Below are 23426 nucleotides of genomic sequence, written 5' to 3' on the forward strand. Positions count from 1 at the left end.
CAAGCGTGCGCTTTGTTCATGCATCGTCCTAGACTACGAATGATACGTTTCCACTTTCCTGCGTCGATAGGTTTAGTGCCTTCAGTACACTACAGCTTTACACTGTACAGTAATGTACAGCAACAGCTTGTGATACAGCAAGGTAGCCTATGGCCTAAAATGAGGATTTACGTGCACTTACGCGGAGGATCGATACCACCCAGCCGCATTCCACTTCGTATCGATTGACCGTGAGCCTTACTTCCTCTCAACCACCATCTTTGTTGCTAACTGAACGTTTCATTGCTCTTAGTCAATTCAGCACATGTATACAGGGAACGGATCGCAGTCTACAGTGTATATTATGGTAACGTTCGAACAGTGCACCGAATAGCACAGCATGCAGGTCAAGCTGTAAAGCCAGAGGCAGTGGAAATACGATGTTGTACATCTGATTCCAGGAGGATTATGCTTGTCATATGATGTAAACGATTTAAAAAACCAACCAAATTTTCCGGGCAAAATCGGTATTTATCATGGAGGATTTTTGTATGCGCGAATACACACAACTCCGTTGGCAACGGATGTTTACAGTCGATTTATTGTCGACGTTGTGGACGACACTGGAGGCGATAACAGGACCATATACTGTGGCTATGTCTGTGGAGTGGAAAATGACCACTGTTGGGTGCGAATGGGTTCCATGCAGCAGCTGCGACTTGTCCCCATGAGAAAGCTGCGCAGGGTGGGCTTATCAGGTCAACATTCCAGTTACAGCATCCAGGTTAATGAAATCGTCAAAGGAATAGATGTCCTGGTCAGTACTGACGAGGACCAACCGGAATCATGGCATCCCGCACTCTCCGCTGAACTCTTTTGCTACGAGAATTTGAAGCTCTTGAATGTCGAGGTGATCTTGCCGAATGACACGGTCAAAAAGTACCGCGTGTGGGACGGGAATAATGCGTGTCTGAAACGTGTACGTCGGGCGGGACCACTGGGGCCCCCCGTTACCAGGGAGTCCTTTCGCCGGGTGCTAATCTCTTTGCGCAAGTTCCAAAAGAAAATCCCGGATATTGCGAATGTACTGCAACGCATCAAGGACATGCCACACCTCCGGAGTCAGTTCCTGACGAGATGTGGTGCAATGAGGCAGATAATGTTTCTCGGGATTGTGGATGAGTGTGTTGCCGTGTTAGTCGCGAAAAGTCGCACCCAGGGACCCGAGGAATGGCGTATTCGGAGTATGCGGTCTACGCCATTCAGCGGTTCCTAGCTTCACTAACGACGGGTACCCTGAAGATTGCGGGCAGAATGGTGGACAAACTTCTGAGCGTTATTGTGGGCATGGAACGTAAGTAACCAATGTACTTTACTCTGTAGATTGCCGTGACACGAAACCTTGCAGGTTGTCATAAAAGATTCTCTACCGTTCCGAAACTAGAAATCAAGATTGTCAAATTAATTTGAAAATCTAGTTTTATTGATTCGTTCAGAATCGTCTTCATTGTAGTTTTGTTGTGCCTTTTTCAACAAAGTTGCTGAAAGTTTTCATAAAACCCTGGCTATACGTTCGACTTTTTGGCCCAGTCTAATTCGCCATATCTCAATAACCGGGGCGTTGCGCCCACAAATTTGTAGCGATGTATGTTGACAGCGAAATTAAGTGAACCTTTTATCGGCATCTGCCATTACACATAATAATACGCCTGCGCGGGTTTACACTAATAAAAGTTCCGAATTTTAAAAACTGAAAAAACATCCAAAATCATTAGCGTCTTTCGTGAGTTTAGGACGCGCGTTAAATGTACCCAAAACAGTCGCTGCATTCCTTCTGACTACAGCTAAACTTAAACTTTGTCTCAAAAAGGCTGAAATTACACGAATCTTGCGGCCGAAGAAACGGATTGGCTCCGAGAAAGCCAATCCAAATGTCCCAAGCGTCTCGACATCGTAATTTTATTATGATGTCGAGCGAAATCTGTATAGCTGTACAGGGTACATGCCTGTGACTGTAAATTTGCTAAACATTCTCCAGTGCAATGTAGTGATGTACAGGTATGTACTTGCTATTTGTAGATCTGGACGACCCCAATGAATTGCGGTTTAGTGACCTTTTTGCGGAGCTGCATCTGGCTGTATTCTCCTATATGTTTTTGATCAACATCAGATTCGCAGGTGCGGTATTCGCCCAATTTCCTTTAAGGGAATTTCCTAAGCGTTTTTCTAGCAAATATGAGAGTGGCGACGAAAGTTCACAGTAGTTCCGATGCCTGTGCTTTTTTATAGCTGCAGAACAAAGCCGTTCAGGAGGTCACACAAAAAGTCGTTCCTCTGTGAAACGGTGTATTGCTGTAGTCAGCATACTCATTTTTTGCTACGATGTCGCCGTATCGGCAATGCGCGTCGTATGTGACCGGCAAAAATGTCCCCCCTGTCCCCCCGGACATTTTTGCCGTGTCCCCCCTGCCACCATCTCCAAAACGGTAACCCTATGGTCAGAATGGTGACGTGGGGGACCTACAACGGAAAGCTGATTTTCAGGGCGATCGATGACCTTTGAAAAACTGCCACCAGCGTTACCACAGCGTTACCAGTCCAAAACAGCTGAGGACATCAGTCACCGAAGGGACATTATTGCCGGAACGAAATTACTAGTATCCGGCATGGGGGACATTATTGCCGGAACGAATTTAGTGGTGTCCGGCATGGGGGACATTATTGCCGGAATGAAATTATTGGTGTCCGGCATGGGGACATTATTGCCGGAATGAAATTATTGGTTGTCCGGCATGGGGGACATTATTGCAGGAATGAAATTACTGGTGTCCGGCATGGGGGACATTATTGCCGGAATGAAATTACTGGTGTCCGGCATGGGAGACATTATTGCCGGAATGAAATTATTAGTGTCCGGCATGGGGGACATTATTGCCGGAATCAAATTATTGGTGTCCGGCATGGGGACATTATTGCCGGAATGAAATTACTGGTGTCCGGCATGGGGGGCATTATTGCCGGAATCAAATTTTTGGTGTCCGCCATGGGGGACATTATTGCCGGAATGAAGTTAGTGGTGTCCGGCATGGGGTACATTATTGCCGCAATGACTTTCTTGGTATATGGCAAATGCGCAATATATGGCAAATGCGCAATAATGTCGAAAAGATTTAATTTTTATGGTGGTAATTTCCTGCAGCCTACTACGAACGTTTGTATTGCGCCAGAAACTTGCGTTAGCGTACAGTCTGTAATTTGACTGTAATCATTTAATGTTCACATAATGTTTGCCGTGTCAAAGTTTTTATATTTGCTGCTTCTTCGTGGAAACGTTCCGAGATGCAGAGTTGATAATAATTTCTGGCTCCTGAAAAGTCCCCAGCTTATTGCTGTACAGTGTTAAACTTAGTACCACTGAGTACTGAGACGAGGTTTTCAAGATAGGCAACGGCTTCTTGCTTATTAAATTATTTAGTCCCTTGTAATACTACTGGTAGCGGTAACAATTTCTGCGTTCATTTATGATATTGGTACAACCTATAACGTCCGAATGTTTTGTGGGCAACACTCACATACACAGACGATTATAACGGAGAAAATCTTCGTCTATCTATGAATCATTAATTATTAACAATAGTGAAATTAAACTTTACCGGTTTAACAGACCTTTGTACCAGTACAATGTTAGAGATACTTTGAAATTAGAAAAACTGCGGTAATCGAACGTAATTTAGATTTCCAAACAAGGGTTAGTACCAAGTTGCCAATGTGCGAGCAGTTGTAATGTTCAGTAGTATTTTTACACACTGCAGAGTCGAGTCGACTTTACACTTTTTTGCAAACTTGCCGCTTCTTTTCCATACCAAAGTTTGATCGGCAGAAATTTCTGGCGGCGTTTTGACACTGGTCCAAAAAGGCATTGAAATTTTTCAATTTTTCTGGGCAAAAAATGCAATTTTTTCCCTCACTACGATCTATCTGCAACCTGCACTTAAAAGCGATCGGCAATAGCGAACGGCCGTAGAATCTGGTTAGGTGTATCTTTTCATATGGCTTCACCGCACGAGCATAAACACAAAGCTTTGCTAGGTTGCCGCATAAACATAAAAATATTTGAAAATCATAAAACCTGTATTACACAAACCTAAAGACCAAACATAGTGTATACTGTCACGAAGCAGTAAATAAACAAGAATATCTATTTGAAACGCGCGCGCTGCTCTCTGACTGAATGTGTGATGAGCATCTTGTTGCTACATTAAGGGTCACTTATTGCTGCACGGCATTTCATCTACGTAACATTGTAGTACGTTTAGGCACCCGACATAAATAGTATAACTGCACTACTACTAAGCCACTAGCCAGGACACAACCCGTCTTTGCCGGTATTGTGCTTGCCGCATCGCGCAGGTGCGACTTTTTCCGTACTTCCAGCCTTTGTACTGCATTTCATGGAGAGATTTCACCGTTGCAGTGTTTGAAACCATTTTAGCAATAAATATAGCAGTGATAAAATGGGTACCGCCTAACCGGTAAAAAAATAGGATACGCGGTTGCCCCAAGTCGTGAGTTTAAACAGCCACTGTGCCCACTTAGAGTCAGATGGCAATGACCGACGGACGCACACTATCGGTTGCGTGTGGTGTAAAAATAATGAAGCAAAATTTAACGTTGAACTATCAATGAACATACCGCGGAATATTTCGTAACCAGCACAGCACTCTTATATGGCTACAAGTATCCGTACTTTTTGACACTACTGGGTAGGTCTTTATGAAATAGATTGTGAGTAATCGGCATAGCATTTTACATGCAGCCTGAGCACCCCCCCCGCGGCAAGTTGGCAGAATGCCATTGTATTTTTATGGCACACCACGTACGTAGAACAGCAGCGAGTCGTGCACAGAAGGCACTAGCATTAAAAATAACGGAGAATTTTGTGTGGTCTCTGAAACAGAATACCTTTCGAAAAAAAATATGAATTGCTAGTGAAGTCTTTAACGTTAACGTAAAACCTGAAATGGCTCTAAACAAAATTATTAAACCACTGCCTTAATCACTGTTTGAAAACTATTTTTTCGAAGTGGATATGGTGCGTTCGTTTAAAGTAAAATTTTTCAAAAGAAACAAGAGTGGTTTAGCTGTCGTTTTATTTACAAGCAAACCCAAGAGGGTCCGAGAAATTTCGACCTTGTAATATCCAGTTTTGAAGGGAGCAAAAACTTTGGGATTACAAACTGGAGCCATAAATGATTTCATGATTTTGAAAATCAGTCGTGGAAAAAAATGTTTTTTAACATAAGAATTAAACAACAGCAGTATAAAAAATGAAAGAGGAGAGTATGGGAAATTTTTTAGCAACAAGCAGCAATTAACGGCTGTATAAATACTCTTACTTTTGTGTAAATAGAGTAATTAAAAGGGGGGAGCATTTGGAATTTTGAAGCAACAATTTTTCATTTGTGCTGAGCACACGTTTTGCTGCATGGACAAGAGTCTGCAAGAAATGCACTTGACGCATTACGATCAACTAACTACTGTACTTTTCATTGTAGTCGCCTTGCAGTTCAGTAATTTTTGAAGACAGGTGAAACGAATATGTCATAAATTGCACAGCATTTTATCAAACTAAGCCGGCAAAGGTCAGCACGCGAAATATAATCTAAATCGAGCAATTTATTACGGCAGCGTCGCGTACGAGTTGTATCTCAGAGGGATATGTACGGATACTTAAACGCTACAACGCGCTCAGCGCAGTGCGTGCATAGCAGGAAGAAGAAAGCGACCAGGCCAGTCGACGTTGCAACGTGCCGGCGGCTACAGTATCTGTATGTACCGTAAAGATTTTTTTAAATTATAACGGTAGCAAAGCTGTACTTTTCTTATCATGGCGAGTGTCGATAACACAACTGGCATGTCAGTACAATAGTTGAAACCACTACCAGTACCATAGACGGCTCCACTATCTTAACCAGCACCAGAATCAGCAACCGTTCTCGCTACCAGTAGCAGTAACAGTGCGAGTACCACTATCATTTCCATGAATGTTGACTAATACAAAGTATTATGTCATTGACGTTAATGAATACACCAGAAGCCACCAATTCTTCATCCAGTTAAATGCGGCGGCATTCCTTACTGACTAAACAAAGCATCCAGTTTTTACGATGCTGGATTCGATTCGCAATCAAGTTTCATCCATATACGAAGCAAGAAGAACAACAGAAACCGTTAAAGAGCTGCTATGGTTGCAAGAAAGCGCTGTATTAAGTTCGCATGCCTATAGGCAAACGAAGTTACTTATAAGTGAATTCACTTAAAAGTAAATTATAGGCTACAGATAGTCTGAAGCGAAACATACGGCTGCAGACACCTTAATTATTACAGAATTTCCCAGATTAAAATAATGTTATAGTTGAGTGTTGACCAATGTAACATTAAATACACTTCACCCCTGCTGTCGTTTTAGTTCGTTTTTGGGTGGACCAATATACGGCCAACATATCAAAGGTTTCTGAAGAACTTTTCAGATTTACGAAAAATTTGAATACAATAAAGCCGCAGCCGGTCCACAGTCATGCAGCAAAAGTTATAAAATTTCACGATTTTTTTTCTCTACTTCCATAATAAAACAGTGAGAAGGCAATAACGTTCCGGCAAAAATGTCCCCCATGCCGGACACCACTAACTTCATTCCGGCAATAATGTCACCCATGCCGGACAACCAATAATTTCATTCCGGCAATAATGTCCCCCATGCCGGACACCAATAATTTCATTCCGGCAATAATGTCCCCCATGCCGGACACTAGTAATTTGATTCCGGCAATAATGTCCCCCATGCCGGACAACCAATAATTTCATTCCGGCAATAATGTCCCCCATGCCGGACACCAATAATTTCATTCCGGCAATAATGTCTCCCATGCCGGACACCACTAAATTCATTCCGGCAATAATGTCCCCCATGCCGGACACCACTAAATTCATTGCGGCAATAATGTCCCCCATGCCGGACACCAATAATTTCATTCCGGCAATAATGTCTCCCATGCCGGACACCAATAATTTCATTCCGGCAATAATGTCTCCCATGCCGGACACCAATAATTTCATTTAGGCAATAATGTCCCCCATGCCGGACAACCAATAATTTGATTCCGGCAATAATGTCCCCCATGCCGGACACCAATAATTTCATTCCGGCAATAATGTCCCCCATGCCGGACAACCAATAATTTCATTCCGGCAATAATGTCCCCCATGCCGGACACCAATAATTTCATTCCGGCAATAATGTCTCCCATGCCGGACACCAATAATTTCATTCCGGCAATAATGTCTCCCATGCCGGACACCAATAATTTTATTCCGGCAATAATGTCCCCCATGCCGGACACCAGTAATTTCATTCCGGCAATAATATCCCCCATGCCGGACACCACTAAATTCATTCCGGCAATAATGTCCCCCATGCCGGACACCACTAAATTCATTGCGGCAATAATGTCCCCCATGCCGGACACCAGTAATTTGATTCCGGCAATAATGTCCCCCATGCCGGACACCAATAATTTCATTCCGGCAATAATGTCTCCCATGCCGGACACCAATAATTTCATTTAGGCAATAATGTCCCCCATGCCGGACACCAGTAATTTGATTCCGGCAATAATGTCCCCCATGCCGGACAACCAATAATTTCATTCCGGCAATAATGTCCCCCATGCCGGACACCAATAATTTCATTCCGGCAATAATGTCCCCCATGCCGGACAACCAATAATTTCATTCCGGCAATAATGTCCCCCATGCCGGACACCAATAATTTCATTCCGGCAATAATGTCTCCCATGCCGGACACCAATAATTTCATTCCGGCAATAATGTCCCCCATGCCGGACACCAATAATTTTATTCCGGCAATAATGTCCCCCATGCCGGACACCAGTAATTTCATTCCGGCAATAATATCCCCCATGCCGGACACCACTAAATTCATTCCGGCAATAATGTCCCCCATGCCGGACACCACTAAATTCATTGCGGCAATAATGTCCCCCATGCCGGACACCAGTAATTTGATTCCGGCAATAATGTCCCCCATGCCGGACACCAATAATTTCATTCCGGCAATAATGTCTCCCATGCCGGACACCAATAATTTCATTTCGGCAGTAATGTCCCCATGCCGGACACCAGTAATTTGATTCCGGCAATAATGTCCCCATGCCGGACAACCAATAATTTCATTCCGGCAATAATGTCCCCATGCCGGACACCAGTAATTTCATTCCGGCAATAATGTCCCCATGCCGGACAACCAATAATTTCATTCCGGCAATAATGTCCCCCATGCCGGACACCAATAATTTCATTCCGGCAATAATGTCTCCCATGCCGGACACCAATAATTTCATTCCGGCAATAATGTCCCCCATGCCGGACACCAATAATTTCATTCCGGCAATAATGTCCCCCATGCCGGACACCAATAATTTCATTCCGGCAATAATGTCCCCCATGCCGGACACCAGTAATTTCATTCCGGCAATGATGTCCCCCATGCCGGACACCAATAATTTTGTTCCGGCAATGATGTCCCCCATGCCGCAGACCTGGAAGTTTGTTATGGCAATAATATCCCTACGGTAACCAGTGCCCCTCACCTGTTTTAGACTGGTAGCGCTGTGGTAACGCTGGTGGCAGCTTTTTAAAGGTCACCGATTGACCTGAAAATCAGCTTTCCGTTGTAGGTCCCTCATGTCACCATTCTGGCCAAAGAGGTACGGTTTTGGAGATGGTGGCATGGGGGACACGGCAAAAATGTCCGGGGGGACAGGGGGAACATTTTTGCCGGTCACAGTTGTAGGCAATCCAGATATTTTTGTCTTCAGGACGTGTAAATGGTTCCGTCGCTTATTATACCAATTGCGCCAACACCAATCGCGACATACTTACATCGAATTTCAACCTTTACATACTTACATCGAAGCTCGAAAGAGGCATGATTGGCTGGGCTTCGATGTAAATCCATTTTCGCTCGAAGTCTGTCGCGGGGCGTTGACGAAAGCCGTTACACAGATAGGCGTACCTTGTAACGGGTCTAAGCGACGCCCAGTTACTTACAAACTTCGGTTTTCTGCGATTTTGATTGGCTGGTCAACATTTTGAGTTAGATCGAGGCTGCCCACCACCAATAGCAAAATTCGAAATCACGTGGTTTTTCTCCATACTTTCCGCTGTTTGTGGAGTTAACACAGTAAAACAACGCGTTCTGCTGATTTTTTCCAAGTTCTTATTTTTATTTTTTTTAAACTTTAAGTTTCAGTTTTGTTAATAAAATGGAGATTTATAGTGGTAAATGTTTGACACCCTTATAGTTATGTCCACAGTGCAGGGAAGCCTGCATTTCTGGGATTCCAGAGAAAAATTGTCAATTTAACTTTACAGTACTGTTTAGCCAAATGGGTTCTCATCTTTGGGACTTTTTTAACCTGAGCTTTGATGATTGTCGACTGCGTATTACAATTCGCAAAGAAGGCCAAATGTGCTTAATATCTGTTTGGCTTTCTTTGATAATTTTTAATATTCGCGGCACAGTTTGTTGGCGCCGTATCGCAGGGAATCCTGCTTGCTGGCTATCCAGCTGCAGCTGATGGTGACTGCCTTCTGTACTTCAGTTCTTGTTCCGCTTTAACACCCGACTGCCACTATTATTACTAGACAGCCTTGCACAGTAAGTCGGATAAATATTTCATTTCATATTGATGGGATAAAATATAAATGGGCATGATTTATTTTAGTTAGTTTTAATTCTGGCTTGCATTTTATGGCAGTAAATGTGCTTACTACACTATACTGTAGCAGAGCGGGTTCCCGCATTGATCTGGCTACCCAGAAATACAATTACTTAACCGTATTATGTTACCGTATATTTCTAACTTATTGTAGTTATAATAAGCCTTTTTGGCGCTCTTGTGATCGCGGGTATGAAGTTAGAGCAATATTCGTTGTAAAGAAATGTTATGTTGCATGGAACATAAAATGTGAGTGCAGCGTCTATTAATGTATGTGCGTCCTGGCTGTTCTGCGCACGTTGTCCGGGTTAACCCGGACAAACATACACGCAAGCCGTGAAAACGGGCGCGGTTTTGCATACTTTGTATGTAAATGCACGCTGAATTCGGTGTAAGTAAGTCCCTGATGCGCCTATGCGCAAATTACTATATTATCCTCCGAAATTATACAACAGTGCCTGATCTTACTACGTCATGCTATGGATATCCTCGATATTCTGATACTGTTCTCACGACAGCAGTGGTCTAACTTTATCGGCGACCGTGCAACCATAATGTACAAACTGTGCAGCACAGTAACAGCCAACACCAAAATCATTTACCTCATCGGTAACTGGGAGAAATGTTTGCACCATCTGGCGAACATTATTCTACCGTTTCTGCGCGTGAAACTCGATTGGTTGATCATCGCTGACAATTCCGTCCTAAAGTTTCACGAGTTTATAGAATTCCCTAATCTATCCTGGGTATACTGGCCTATGTTGCGAACGAAAGATGATTTTGCTACATTCCAAACCACGTTTCAGCCGGAGGCCGATTATGCCACTGTGCTGCGCCACCTGTAGCTGAAGAACTGCTGCTTTAATAGCAGGCTGTCAATGTGTTTTACGTCGATATCGTACAAGTGTCCTGAGGACCATCGACTCCGCAACACCCGGTCCTTTCGCTCATTAGCATGTTATAAGGAGCCGGTCGTTTTTGCATTTCCTTATTGGAAGTATACGTTTACGGAGTCCACAACATGCACGTAGCCGGCAGCCTTTCAATCAGCGCTGGAAGAGGGGTGTCCCACACTTCCCAATAGCAAAATCAGAGCCATGCTAACCTGGCTTGATTCTTTGACGGAGGGCGATTTACGAAAGAAATGCGTTGGGATCTGGACATTTTTTCCGCTGTGTTATGAACTGTGAGTGTAAATGGGTAAAATGTTCGACAAAAAGCTTGAAAACGCTTTCAAATGATGACAGTTAAAACGGTGCGGCATTACTGTTGGTGTAGATGGAAGAAAAAAAAGCCCAAAAACATCGATCACGTCAAAAACGATGTGGCTACCAGGCTGCCTCCGAAGTGTTTGCTCATGCTGACCCTCTCTTTGTTGTTGCCCGTCGCGGATACGTCCGAGGTTGATGCAGGCTAAGGTGAATCCGACTGAAAGTACACTCAAACGTCAAAAATGAGCACCAGATTTTTTAAAAGGCATTCGTGCACATGCCATCTGTGGAATAACGCGTTTCCTTGACTATTAATCGTCTCAGGTGTTTTTACATTTCACATTCAGACTTTCAAACCAACCTTGAGTTTAGGGATATGTCGATTTTGCCGAGGTCAGCTTCTGTGCGCCAGAACAACCGCATGCAGCATAATTCGCCGCATTTAGTGAGCTTGACCACTAAATTCCTTATCTGTAGTCTGTACTTACATATACGGCTACAACGCACTTCCTTGTTACCAAGCCATTCAGGAAAAAGGATGAGGATTCAACAAAAAAGTTAAAATTCGTTCAACCCCTAATTATTTGCAGTGCTTAGGAGTAAAAACTCTGACCGTGTTGTACCTTTTCACGTTCATTTTTCTTCTTTCCAAGATACGAGTACGTACAATTTAAGACCAAACGGTCACGCGCTCCAATACCGAGCGAGCATTCCTTGCGCAAGTGGCGTAGTGCACTGTACGATTACGTTCAAATATACGGCTGTCGCACTGTTCACTGCGCCGCATGCGCACGGAATGTTCGTTATGGGAACTCGCGACCGTTTAGTCTTTAATTGTATCAATTAAGGATTAGACGGAATTAAAGATTAAAGAATTAAAGATTACAATTGTAAATATTAGTTCATAGTCGATAAAGCTAAAACCAATTTGCAATGATGCAGGTATCTGCATACTACACTCGTATAACTGTTTTATCTGTACTGTAATAATAATTATTACTAATTTATTAGTACATGCCTTGGCGTACGAGGTTCGGACTCACACAGGTGTATCAAACAAGACTATTCACTATGACTCGACTTCCCATTCCTCCATACCTCCTGAAGGCTCTGTTTACCCTGGTTACTTCGGGTCATCATTTTCGGACAGAAACTGGACGATGGGATGGAACTGCGCACGACAAGCGACTATGCTCCTGCTGTGAGACGGTGGATACGGAGGAGCACAGGCCTTTTCGTGTGTCCGGCGTTCGAACCTCGTCGACAGCTAATTTGGTCCAAGATCGAAATTCTGAGACCGCAATGGACGACGCTGACAAATTCTTCTATAATGTTTTGAGACTGGGCGTGTTTTTCAATGACGCTGATAAACACTTGTTGTTTTGGATCAACAAATTCATATATTTCGTCCTAAAAGATGCTACACGATGGTACCTTAAGGGCAACGGCCCGGTACATAGCGTCAAAAATTGGGATACATACACTAAAACTTTCGCTTTCGCGCACCCCGAATCACATTTTTTAATACATTATGTCATTCTAAACTGAATCTAAAGCTAAATTATTTGTATGCATTGTTTTGAAAAGCCTTTGCGCGGGCAACATCTGGTTGCCGAGATATGGCGTACTAAAATGGGCGAAAAGTTTAAATGCATTGTTGAGTACCAAAAGTCTGGTTATTACCCGATCTTCTTGAAACTTTGCTATAAAAGACATATAAAATTTTTGAAATTCATTTTAAAATCGGAAAAAAATGCTATGGATTCTTTCGACTTCATAGCCATGTGTCTTTTATAGCAAAGTTTCGAGAAGATCGGGTAATAAATACAAAAACAGTAAGACAGTATTGTGAGGAGAGAAGCGGTTCACGTACAGCGACAAAATCTTTCAAATGATTTCAACGTATTGCGCCGTGGTGCGATGGTACTGCTTACGCGGATCTAACGACGTAGCCGGGGTTCGATTCCCCCATCGGCGCCTTTTTCAGCCGTTTCTCGGTTTCCCTCGGATTTCGCCCTGCTGATGTAACAAGTACAAAACAAATGCCATTACATTCACTGATGTCCGAAAATCTAACCGCTAATGATCTCCAGTTTGTCCTCCACAGAGTAACTTTGACGCTTTCATCAGGAGTCCACTTTTAAATAGCATTAGCGACTCAAGGATCGGTGAAACAAGAGTATTTTGTGGAGATCTACGCAAACAACCATGTACGGAAACATTGCTAACGTTGCTCGCTACTATTCGACGATTTTGTGACTGCATCCGGGTAACTGTATGCAATTATATTTAACCGCAGTTGAATGTTGTGCGGAGGTTCTCTACACCGGTAAAACTACATTCGGTTCCGCGAAAGGTGTATGTAACTCTTATAAAGAGGTTGTGAGCGCAGGCGTACATGCGTACACCCTCGCTTTGGCAGTCTGTTGTGTTTTGTTGCACGCCCGCCTACGCGTGGCGAAAGCATAGTGTTCTGCGCGCACCCGCATCATGTGGCGGCTACGTGCGCACTTTTCACGCTTGCTGCAGTCAGCAATGCGGAGTTGTCCACGAGGAAATTCTATCGAATTTAGTCTGGTTATAAATTTCTAGCAATCACGCCGTTTCTCGCTTTCTGTAGCGTAGGCGTATTTATAGCATTGCTAGTCTTTTTGGTAGGCAGAATTCCGTCAATTCTGTTCCTACGCGTGAACCTTCATCAGGTCCACGCTCATATGGTAGCAAGAGTCGTGTTTCTCCAGGATAATCTGTGAGTTTTTTCCGTCCATCCGACGAGGTGTGGAAGAAGTCTCGCGAGAAAGGGCTCGCGTACGGTCCAGTGGCGAAGGAGCGTTTGGATCTCGACAGCAGATCAGCACCAGTGTGTCTCTACTGAGTAGAGCACGCTGTACTGACCTGACGCGATCAAGGCTACTGAAGTAGCTCTGATCGGAGGGCACAAGCGCCGAAAAGATCGCCGCAAGAGGCAGAAGCCCGAAGGGGGCGCGAGTGGGCAAGCCACTTTTGGCTGTCGGGTGTGGAGTTTTCAGGTGCGTCTCTACTGAGTAGAGCGCACACATTATACGCGCTCCCCAAAAGGAGGTCGAGCGCCCCTGTCGTTGCTAACGTCAAGGCACGACAGAAGACCCGCAGCCAGCAAGTCTTTTGGTCGACGCACCGCTGCGTCCTGTCGCATCGAGACAGAAGGGGTTAGCGACTGGCCCAGGAGAAGTCAGTATAATCGTTGGAGGAACTGGAGGATTCGCGGAAGGACGCGCAGGATCGATTTCTGGATCACGGAGACGATCAGGTCAGATTTTCGTTTATTAATTTCGCCATTGGCGTAAGGGTAAAATTTGCAATTCTGATTGGTCGGTGATGAGCTGAGCAGAAAAGTAGGCGGCACTTTTGCACACGGCGCGCTAGCGAAAATTTTCGGATTTTGACGTGACGTCACTCTGCCTTATAATTTGAAAAACAACTCACCTGATTGGTCGTTTATAAACGCTGTGATTGGCGCAGACGTAAAGCTAAAGTTAGCTTAGAAGTAAGCCAATTAGAAGCTGAGATTTCGTAAGGAGGCGGAGTTTTTGCGCACGGCACTCAAGATTGTGACGTAGCTAACCAAGAAAATTTTCTGAACCAACTGACGAGAAGTTGACCTTTACCAAAAATTTTGACGAGATTGATGACCTTTAGCAAAAGCTAAAAGCTGAAGAAATAACGTTCGTTCTGAGGAAATCTAAGTTGATTTCTTAATAAAATCGAAAAATATTCTCAGGCTAGACATTTCTGACCGAAGTTGAGCAACCTTTAGAGTGACCTTTAGCCAGTGCTTGCTTACTGTTCACGTGTAAAAGTCGCGTAACGTAATCTAACACACGTGTCAGAAACATTATTAGCATCGTCCAAGTTATCCGATCATCAATAAACCCAAAGACATGGATCAAGATACAGACGGTAATGAACCGGTCTCAGCGGGTAGTCAGAGAGAACGGTCAGAAAACCCTTACGAGCGGAAATTAAAGCCGTTCACACGTCCAGTGGAACATGAAAGAGCAACTCGAGCTCAGAAGACCTTTGGGAGGAAGGACACCAAAGGTTCAGAAGCCACATACCAAAAGGCTCTGAAGGAAACCTTGAACAAAGAGAGCTCGAGTGATGGTAGTCAAAACTCTGGACGGCACGCCGATGACGGCACGGTAGACCAGTCAAAGGTCACCGAAGAGAACGGCTACGGATGGACAGAATAAAGATGACTTGAAGGCCGAGACCGGAGGAATGGCACGGTCGGCCGAAAAGGTCAAGGAGGAAAACGCGGACCAAGTTGAGAAAGTGACGAAGTCAGTCAAAGGTCACCGAAGGTGGTGGCGCCGTCAGCAGCAACGAGCTGATCGACGAGGAAAGGTCAAACAGGATGACCTTTCGGAAAACTCACTGTTCTTACAAGAACAGCTGGAAGAGAACGGTACTAGCCCCACGTCAAGTGACAAGTTTTACACTGACGATGAAGACGAAACGACGGTACAGATGTCTTCCACACGGCAATGAAGGAGGCAAACTTAACGAAAGGAATGTTTGATACGACCTCCAGGACAAGCCAGAAGAGACCTTTGAAGGAATGGCGTCAGAAGAGCTGACGACCGGACCAAAGGTCACCATCACCAAAAACATCCGTAATGAATGGATTAGCAGCGTCAAGGAACTCGAGCAGTTACTTGACGAGAAGGAGAGCCAAGCATTCGCTGCCATTCGAGAACAACGGAATAAAACTATCGAAGTCGAAGCAAGGCTGTATGTGATGGAGAAGAAAGGTCACGCTCGAAGACGAAGCGCAACAATGGAAAGTCAGATTTGAAGTTCAGAAACAAGCAGCGGAAGATCTAAGGAAAATGGTCGAAGATCGAGACGCGGAAGGCATATCATGCAGAAGAAGACGGTCTGTCCGAGGAAGCAGCTGAAAGGTCACGGAAATAGCAGAATTGAAAAATGAGCGTGACCTTTACAGCCAAAGTCAAGGAGGCCGAAACGTGACGAATCTCTAGCAAATGCGACGAAGTTCACCGGAAGGTCACCAGCTTGACGGCTGACATCTCGAAACTGAAGGATGACCTTAAATTACGGAAGACCTCGTCACACGTTACAAAGCAGAATTAAAAGAGATGAAAAGGAAACACAACGAAGCGGAAAGCCAGAGAGATCAAGCAGCAAAGGAACTGCTTGAACTGGCTGAAATAACAAAAACTGAATTCAAGCGACTCAATGACGAAATCGACAACCAAAAGAAAGAAGCAAAGAAGTGGTTGAAGGAAGCACAACGGTGTGACGAACGGGTCACTGTGCTAGAAGTCGTGAATAAAGAAGGAAAGACAGAAAATGAAAACAAAAGAAGAGATCGCCAAATTGAGCGATGAATCAGTCGGATTGGCTACTTCCGCAATGGAAAAGGATGATAAAATTACGGAACTAAAAGTCCAACTGAAAGCAGTTGAGGAAGAGTGCCAAGCGAGAGGAAGGACCCTCGCAGACAGAGCGGATCGTATTACACGATTGGAAGCAGAAGCTGAGATCCTAAAAGCAGCGAAAATGGATCTCGATAAGACCCTTGATAACAGGGCCAGTACAATCTTCGAGCAAATGAGAAAGGTCACCGAAGCAAACAACGATTACGAGAAACTGCGGAAGGACGCAAATGAAACCGTGAGACAGCTACAAGAAACAATTAAACAAAGAGACGAAGAAATCAAGACTCTCAAACGCTCGGCAAAACAGAAGGAAACTGAGATCCAACAGCCGGAACGAATCGAATCTCCGCCCCTGGATACGGTGAAGTCCACACCGTCGAAGGTAGCTTTCATTTCCAAGCTCCTTAAAGACGGGGACGGCCGAGAAAACTAAGATCAAAGCTGGTCAACCGAAATACCACCGGATACGGGAAGTCAGGACGAAGGTGGGGTTCAATCCAACAACAAGAAAGAGGGGACCGAGGAAACAATCGTCTACAAATCTGACCATCAACCAGATAATCATGAAGATCCACGAGTTCGCCAAAACGAGCAGGACCGGTGGGGCTCTCGGCAAGAAGAGAAGGACCGAGGGAATACAACCGCTACAAATCTGACGCATCAACCAGAATCAGAAGATTACGAGTTCGAGAGCAATGTCAGCGCTGATCGACTACAACGGCAACCGAGAAGCCTTACTCGGTTGGATCCGTCAGGTCAAGGAGACTCAGAAGACGTATGACCTTTCGGATGCAGCAATGATGCTGAAGTCGCCAACGCAGTCAAAGGGACGCGAAGGCATGGTTTGACGCGGAAAGAGAAATCGATGACAAGAAGAGGCGGAAGAGTTAACCGTCGATGAATGGATGACAAAGTTCAAAGAACATTTTGGCGATCGTGACGAAGGGTCAACGCCTTACGAAGCGATGACGAGAAAGTTCGAGGCTGGCAAAGAAACGCTTGACCAGTTCTATCAGGCGATCATGCGCTTCAAGTCGAAACGGATCATAACTGAGAAGCAGGCTATCGGATTCCTGATTCAAGGATGTAAGAATGACAGTGACCTTTATAAGGCACTCCGAGCACAGAAATTCCATAACCCAATGGATATCAAGGAATTCTTCCGCACCTGGTCGACTGGCGAAGAAAAGTATAAGGTCACGAGAGGCAATCGAGTCCAAGATGATTGCGTGATCATCCGATCGGGCCAGATCGAAGAAGTCGCGAATGGGCGACAGAACCAGTTGTGCTCGACGCCGGTGCCAGGATATAATACGGAATTCCCGCCTTTTAGGCACTCAAGAAGTGACCTTTGGCAACGGTCGAAATGAAGGTCAGGTATCGTACGCGACGATCGCGGCGATACAAACAGCTGTTCAGAAGTAGCTAAGCCTGCGATTGCGGCGATCCAAGCATCAGCTCAGCAAGCGGCAAGACAAAACAGAATCCGCAAGGAACGCGCAAAGGAATGCCCTGAATGGAGGGCTCGGTGGTCAAGGAATGGCTCAGGCGAATCCGGGCTTTGCTGGCCAGGGATTCAACGGCGGCGGGGGAAACCAGGAAACTTCCGACCGAACCGCGGACAAGGGAAATCAAGGACCACGATACGGGTCGCGAGTAGAGCGCCTGTTCACCATGATCGACGGATGGGTGGTCAATAACGCGCTGACATGCCAGAACTGCATGTACGGCAACCACTACACACAAGCGTGTTCGTTCACGGGAACACCGTGGAATCAGAACCCCAACCGGGTCGTGTATGAAGAATGGTTGATGCTGCGTAATAATCATGGCGGATGGCGCAACGCAATGGCAAATGGTTATGTGCCACAATCACGCCAAGGCGGACGGTATGCTGGCCAAGGTGGCCAAGGGAATTTCGCCGGTCAAGGGCCAGGCTAACTACAACAATCCAGGCTAACTACAACAATCAAGGAGGCCAGGGCAATTTTGGCGGCCAAGGAATTTCGCTGGTCAAGGTGGCCAGTGGAACAACGCTGGTCAAGGTGGCCAGTGGAACAACGGAGGTCAAGGCGGCCAGGATAACTTCGAGGCCAAGGCAACTTCGCCGGTCAAGGTGGCCAAGGCGGAGGAAACGGCGGATATGGCCCGGTTAGAGGCGGCTCGAGGTAGAGGCAGAGGCCGCGGCGGAAATCGCGGAAATTACGGCGGCGGCCAATGGAATGGTGGTGGTCAAGGTGGCCAATGGAACGGTGCTGGTCAAGGAGGCCAGTGGAATAATGGTGGTCAAGGTGGCCAGAATTTTGCCGGTCAAGGTGGCCAGGGCAATTTCGCCGGTCAAGGTGGCCAGGGCGACTTCGGCGGGCAGCAAGGCGGTTTCGTCGGTGGAACCAGAACGGTTTCGGTCAGCAAGGCGGAGGTTTTAACTTCGCCCCGGCGAATGGTGCCGGTCAGGCGCAAGGTGCGCCGGTTCAGGAACGTTCAAGGTCAGGCGCCGGTGAGCCTACTGATCGTCCGGAACCGAAACCACCGGATATAGAGGAGCAAGGTGCTCCGCTGCAGGCAAGGACCGCAGCGAGAAAGGGATGCTGCGAAAGTAACGCAAAGACCCGGAAAGAAATCCGAGGATTCGAGAAAGTAACTCGAAATCGAAGGCCTGTAAAGGTCAAGAGAAGGTGTTAAAAGATTGCCGCAAGGACGGAAGAATTTGACCGAAAGGTCACCGCAGAAAGTAACTGCGGGAAGTCAAGAAAGTAACTTGACTCCACCCGGGGCCGACCGAAAGGTCACCGCAGAAAGTAACTGCGGGAACAGGGCTGATGGAAGGGCATCAACTCTGCATCCGACAGCAGAAAGTAACTGCAAATCAAGAAAGTCACGAAAGTAACGTGACGCTGCAAGGACAGCAGACCCAAAGGTCACCGCAGAAAGTAACTGCGAGCAAAGGTCACGAAAGTAACGTGACGCTGCAAGGACAGCAGACCTAAAGGTCACCGCGGAAAGCAACCGCGAGGAAGAGTGAAGCTACTGCGAAAGACGCAAGCGGAAATCTCAAGCGAAGAGGATGATGAAACACATCACGCGAGATTCCAAAAGTTCGTCGAAAACACGTTTGAAGTTGACGGAATGACCGTAACCGTGCAACGAACGCACGAAGGCGGTCCAGATAGACCGAAATTCCTTGAGCAGATGGCAAAAGTATTTCAAGCAAGAGCTGCCGAGAAAGATCACGGAAGGGCCGTGACTGCGCAAGGTGCGCAAGAGACCGAAAGGTCACCTCAAGCGAGAGTTGAAGAAGTGAAAGGTCACGAGGATTGCCAGTGCACAGACTCAAGAGTCACTGAAAGAGAAAGGTCACGGTGAAGTCGCCGATGAACCGAAAGGTCAAGAAAGTAACTTGACTCTGCGAATGGCGCAGCAAACAGTGAAACAGAGCGAAGGGGCACAGCAAGTCTCAGATGACTCTCTGATGAGGCAAACACTCTACAACAGAAGATGGAGTGGCAAAAGTGGCTTACAGACCAAATGGACGACACGGTATGTGGAAACCAGTTCCTCCGCCACAAAGGTCACCGCAAGATGTGAGAATTCCAGAGAAGCTTACTGGGAAGAAAGAGAGAAACAAGATTGGCGGATGAGAAAGCATCTCGAGGAAATGGTAAAGCTTCACAACCGAAAGTTCAAGAGTACTGGAAAGAGAAGAACCAATGTGACGAAAATAACCGTCAGTTTCGAGAGCGGATTGAGAAGGGTGAATTACCGCCTCAGTATGGTGAGAAAGTGCCTTTACAAAGGTCAACAAATGGCGGATTTTTCATGTCAAGACCGGAAAGGTCACCGGACTTAGCGCAAACTCCGCAGAAGGAGAAGTCGTATGACATGACAGAAGCAATCCGGAATGACAACGAAAGGTCACCGCCAAGAACTGACGGATTGTCATCTCAAATCGATCCAACTCGCACGAATAACGAAATTGCGAAGAAAATTACCGATTGGATGAAAGAAAACGACCATAAGATGGTTGTGTACGAAAGGTCACCAGAGAAAAAGAGTGAAGATGACGAGATGACCTTTGCGGATGAAATTACGCAAGAGATAATGGCAAAGTTGCAAGAAAAACCGTCCAAAGATGTGCGCAATGAAAGGTCACAATACGAAGTTATTGCGCAAGTGATAAAAGGTCACGAGAACGCACAAGAGAAGGGTTTAATGTGCGAAGTGGCAAAGGTCACGGGTAAAGAAAACGCTGCGAAGGAGCAGGCGAATGTCTTACCGAAATCAAAACGGATCGAAAAGTTCTCAGATGTGCGACCCGACGTACCGAAACGGATAGATCGTTGGAGCTCAAAAGGTCTGATAGAGAGCAAGCACACTGCACCAATTCCAGTCAAGTGTCGAATAAGAGTCTTGAAACTCGAAGATGGAAATTTACCGAAACGAATAGAAGCTTACACGCCACGGAAGTCAAATTGGAAATAAAAGGTCATGGCAATGCTTGACACGGGCGCCGAGACGTCTTTGATTTGTCAACAGTTCTGTGAAAGGAATGGCCTCCAGACTGTAAGACTACCACCGAAAAGAAGGTGATGATCAAAGGATCAGCGGAACGTCAGGCTTCGAAGTAACGCACTACTGCGTAGCACCAGTGACCTTAAGAAGGAAAACGAGTCAACACTCGTTTTACGTCAGACCAGCGTCAGACGATGTCCAAGTCTTACTGGGATTCGACTTCCTCGCAAAGAAATTCATCCTGATAGACGGGATGACGAGGAAGAACGAGAAACTGAAGCTGAAGATGACGAGCCGAAATCCTCCGCAAAAGTTTCAATGCAGGAAAGGTCACCGAACTTCAACAAAGAAATAATTCGGGTAACGGCTATCCCAGTACCAGAGGCACAGGATCGAAAGATAATAAACAAAACGAGAATGGTGGAAATCTAATCCCAGTACCAGAGGCACAGGGATTAAAAAAGGCTGAAAGAAGCAAAAGGTCACTGAAGTCGAAAGGACACAAAGGTCACCAACGATGGAACAAATCAAGATAATGCAAGCAGAAGCACTGATTGCAAAGAAACAGTCGCTAGTGCCAGGAATGGAGTGGTCAGGCTACTCCCAGTACCAGAGGCACTGGGCACGAGAATGGTTGGGCCCAGGACAGAGCCAGGACTGATGAACAGCGACGAAAGAGCACTATTCTCGGAAATACGAGATCAAGCCAAAGCAACTGGATGCAAGCCATAAAGCAACTGACAAGGAAAACGAGCATGCAGGAAAACGACTGCTTTATCACGTGGTTCGAAAACGGAGCACTTTCGAGCCGCGTGATAAGGCAAGAGGGCGGATGAAAGGTCGAGACACGCGCCTGCGAAGAGGTAGCAGAGAGTAGTCGTCGTCTTACTTCCGAACCACGCTCTGCAGATGAAGAAATCGAAGTCATCGAAATATCATCAGATAACAGCGTAATCGAATTCATAAACGATGACGAATGGACAGATACCGATTCCGGAGAAACGGATAAGCGAGTTATCGTCCGTCCTGAACCGAGACAACGGATGCCGGAAGGGAACAATCGCGTCATTTCCGCAAACCAAGAGAATGGACTGCGGAAGAGAGAGCAACCTCTTGCCATCATGATTGGCACGACAGCGATGACCTTTCGATAGCGCGACCTCAAGAAAGATGTGCAAAATGCATGCAAGAAATGACACAAGATGACCTTTCGGAATGGCCGAAATGCAATGCAGCAATTGCGCGTCATAAAAGACAAGAAGAAATAGAGGTCAAGTCGATTATGAGAACACTTCCCATGCCGGAACTGTCAAAAGCAACTTACCTTTGGCAATGTTATCGAGAATGGTTATCGGTAGTTAAGAACTACATCATCTCCAGAGGAAAGTGGCTCCATCATTGGCAGCAAGAAGCGGATAACTTCTATTCCTGAAAAGGCGGATAAAAGCGACCCGTGGTATACAAACCCGATTACAAAGCTCGACAGAGAAAGGCGACGAGCAATGGAAGAGAACGAAATATGGGAACAAGCTAGGGTTGACTTATTTTGGGAATTCAGAGTCAATTATCTATGGAAAGGTCAAGGACGAGCAATCATTTTCCCAATCGGACTCGGCACAGTAGTGTACGAATTATTTGACCTTACCAGGCCTGCCTCTCAAAAGGGAAATTTAAGAGAATGGAACAAACAATGGGGCAAAATCCTCGAAGAAGTACCGATATACAGGAGAAATCCCTGAATTAAAGGTCACGCGAAAAAGACGCGAAACTCGGATTATTTGGCTATCTGAGAAAAAGGTGACCTTTGCACCAGATCCAGATGGAGTGGAGTATCCCGAAAGAGGCGGAGATACTTGGTGCATGTATGAGACGGTACCGAACAATGACTGGACTACAGAAGAACTGATGGCAAATTGCGTCTTTATCGGCGATAAGAGACCGAAAGGTCACAGCACAAGCGCTGAAAGAAAGCGGCACAAGCGCCGAAGAAGAAAAGAACAAAGATAACGGCACAAGCGCCGAAGAAACCAAAGAAAAGAAGAACAAGAGGTCAGCACAAGTGCTGCTCAAGAAAACGGCACAGGCGCCGAAGAAGAGGAACCAACGCACACGGCGTATGAGTTGGCTCAGATGATCAAGGAACTGAACCAGGCGTTTCGGGATAAGGAAAACGGAATCCCGGTAACAGAGGCAAAAAAGGCTCAAATGTCGCCGCAAGAGAAGAAAGCGTCGTTAGTGGCTTCACTATAAAGGTCACTCGGTAACGGTGAGGAAGGGCCACCAACCGAGAAGAACGAAAGGTCACTAAACGCGATGTTGGAAGAGGAGCCAGAAAGGTCAGTTCCGAAAGTTGACGAAGGAACCACCTGAAACTGGCGAGGAAGGGCCGCCAGTTGGAAAAGCAAAAAGGTCACAGAATACCGCTCAAGCAGATGATAGCTCGGAAGACGAGAAAGGGATAGGTCACGAGCAAGGATTCGTGC

At 45.8% G+C, this 23426-nt stretch overlaps 1 protein-coding gene across 2 annotated transcripts; it reads left to right on the plus strand.

Moving 5' to 3' along the window:
* Positions 1–955: 955 nt before the first annotated feature.
* On the plus strand, positions 956–12312 carry LOC129591142 (uncharacterized). 2 transcript variants are annotated; one of them, XM_055486679.1, is made up of 3 exons: positions 956–1333; positions 2059–2157; positions 12002–12312. In XM_055486679.1, exons 1-3 carry the CDS (start codon positions 1210–1212, stop codon positions 12193–12195), a joined length of 417 nt encoding a protein of 138 aa, XP_055342654.1. In that variant the 5' UTR covers positions 956–1209; the 3' UTR covers positions 12196–12312. The 2 variants fall into 2 exon arrangements, 1 of the variants encoding a protein (XP_055342654.1); XR_008690818.1 differs by lacking the exons at positions 956–1333; positions 2059–2157 and adding an exon at positions 11058–11197.
* Positions 12313–23426: the final 11114 nt, after the last annotated feature.

This window comes from Paramacrobiotus metropolitanus, unplaced genomic scaffold (assembly GCF_019649055.1).
Source record: "Paramacrobiotus metropolitanus isolate TYO unplaced genomic scaffold, Prichtersi_v1.0 Parri_scaffold0000044, whole genome shotgun sequence".
Classification (NCBI taxonomy): domain Eukaryota; kingdom Metazoa; phylum Tardigrada; class Eutardigrada; order Parachela; family Macrobiotidae; genus Paramacrobiotus; species Paramacrobiotus metropolitanus.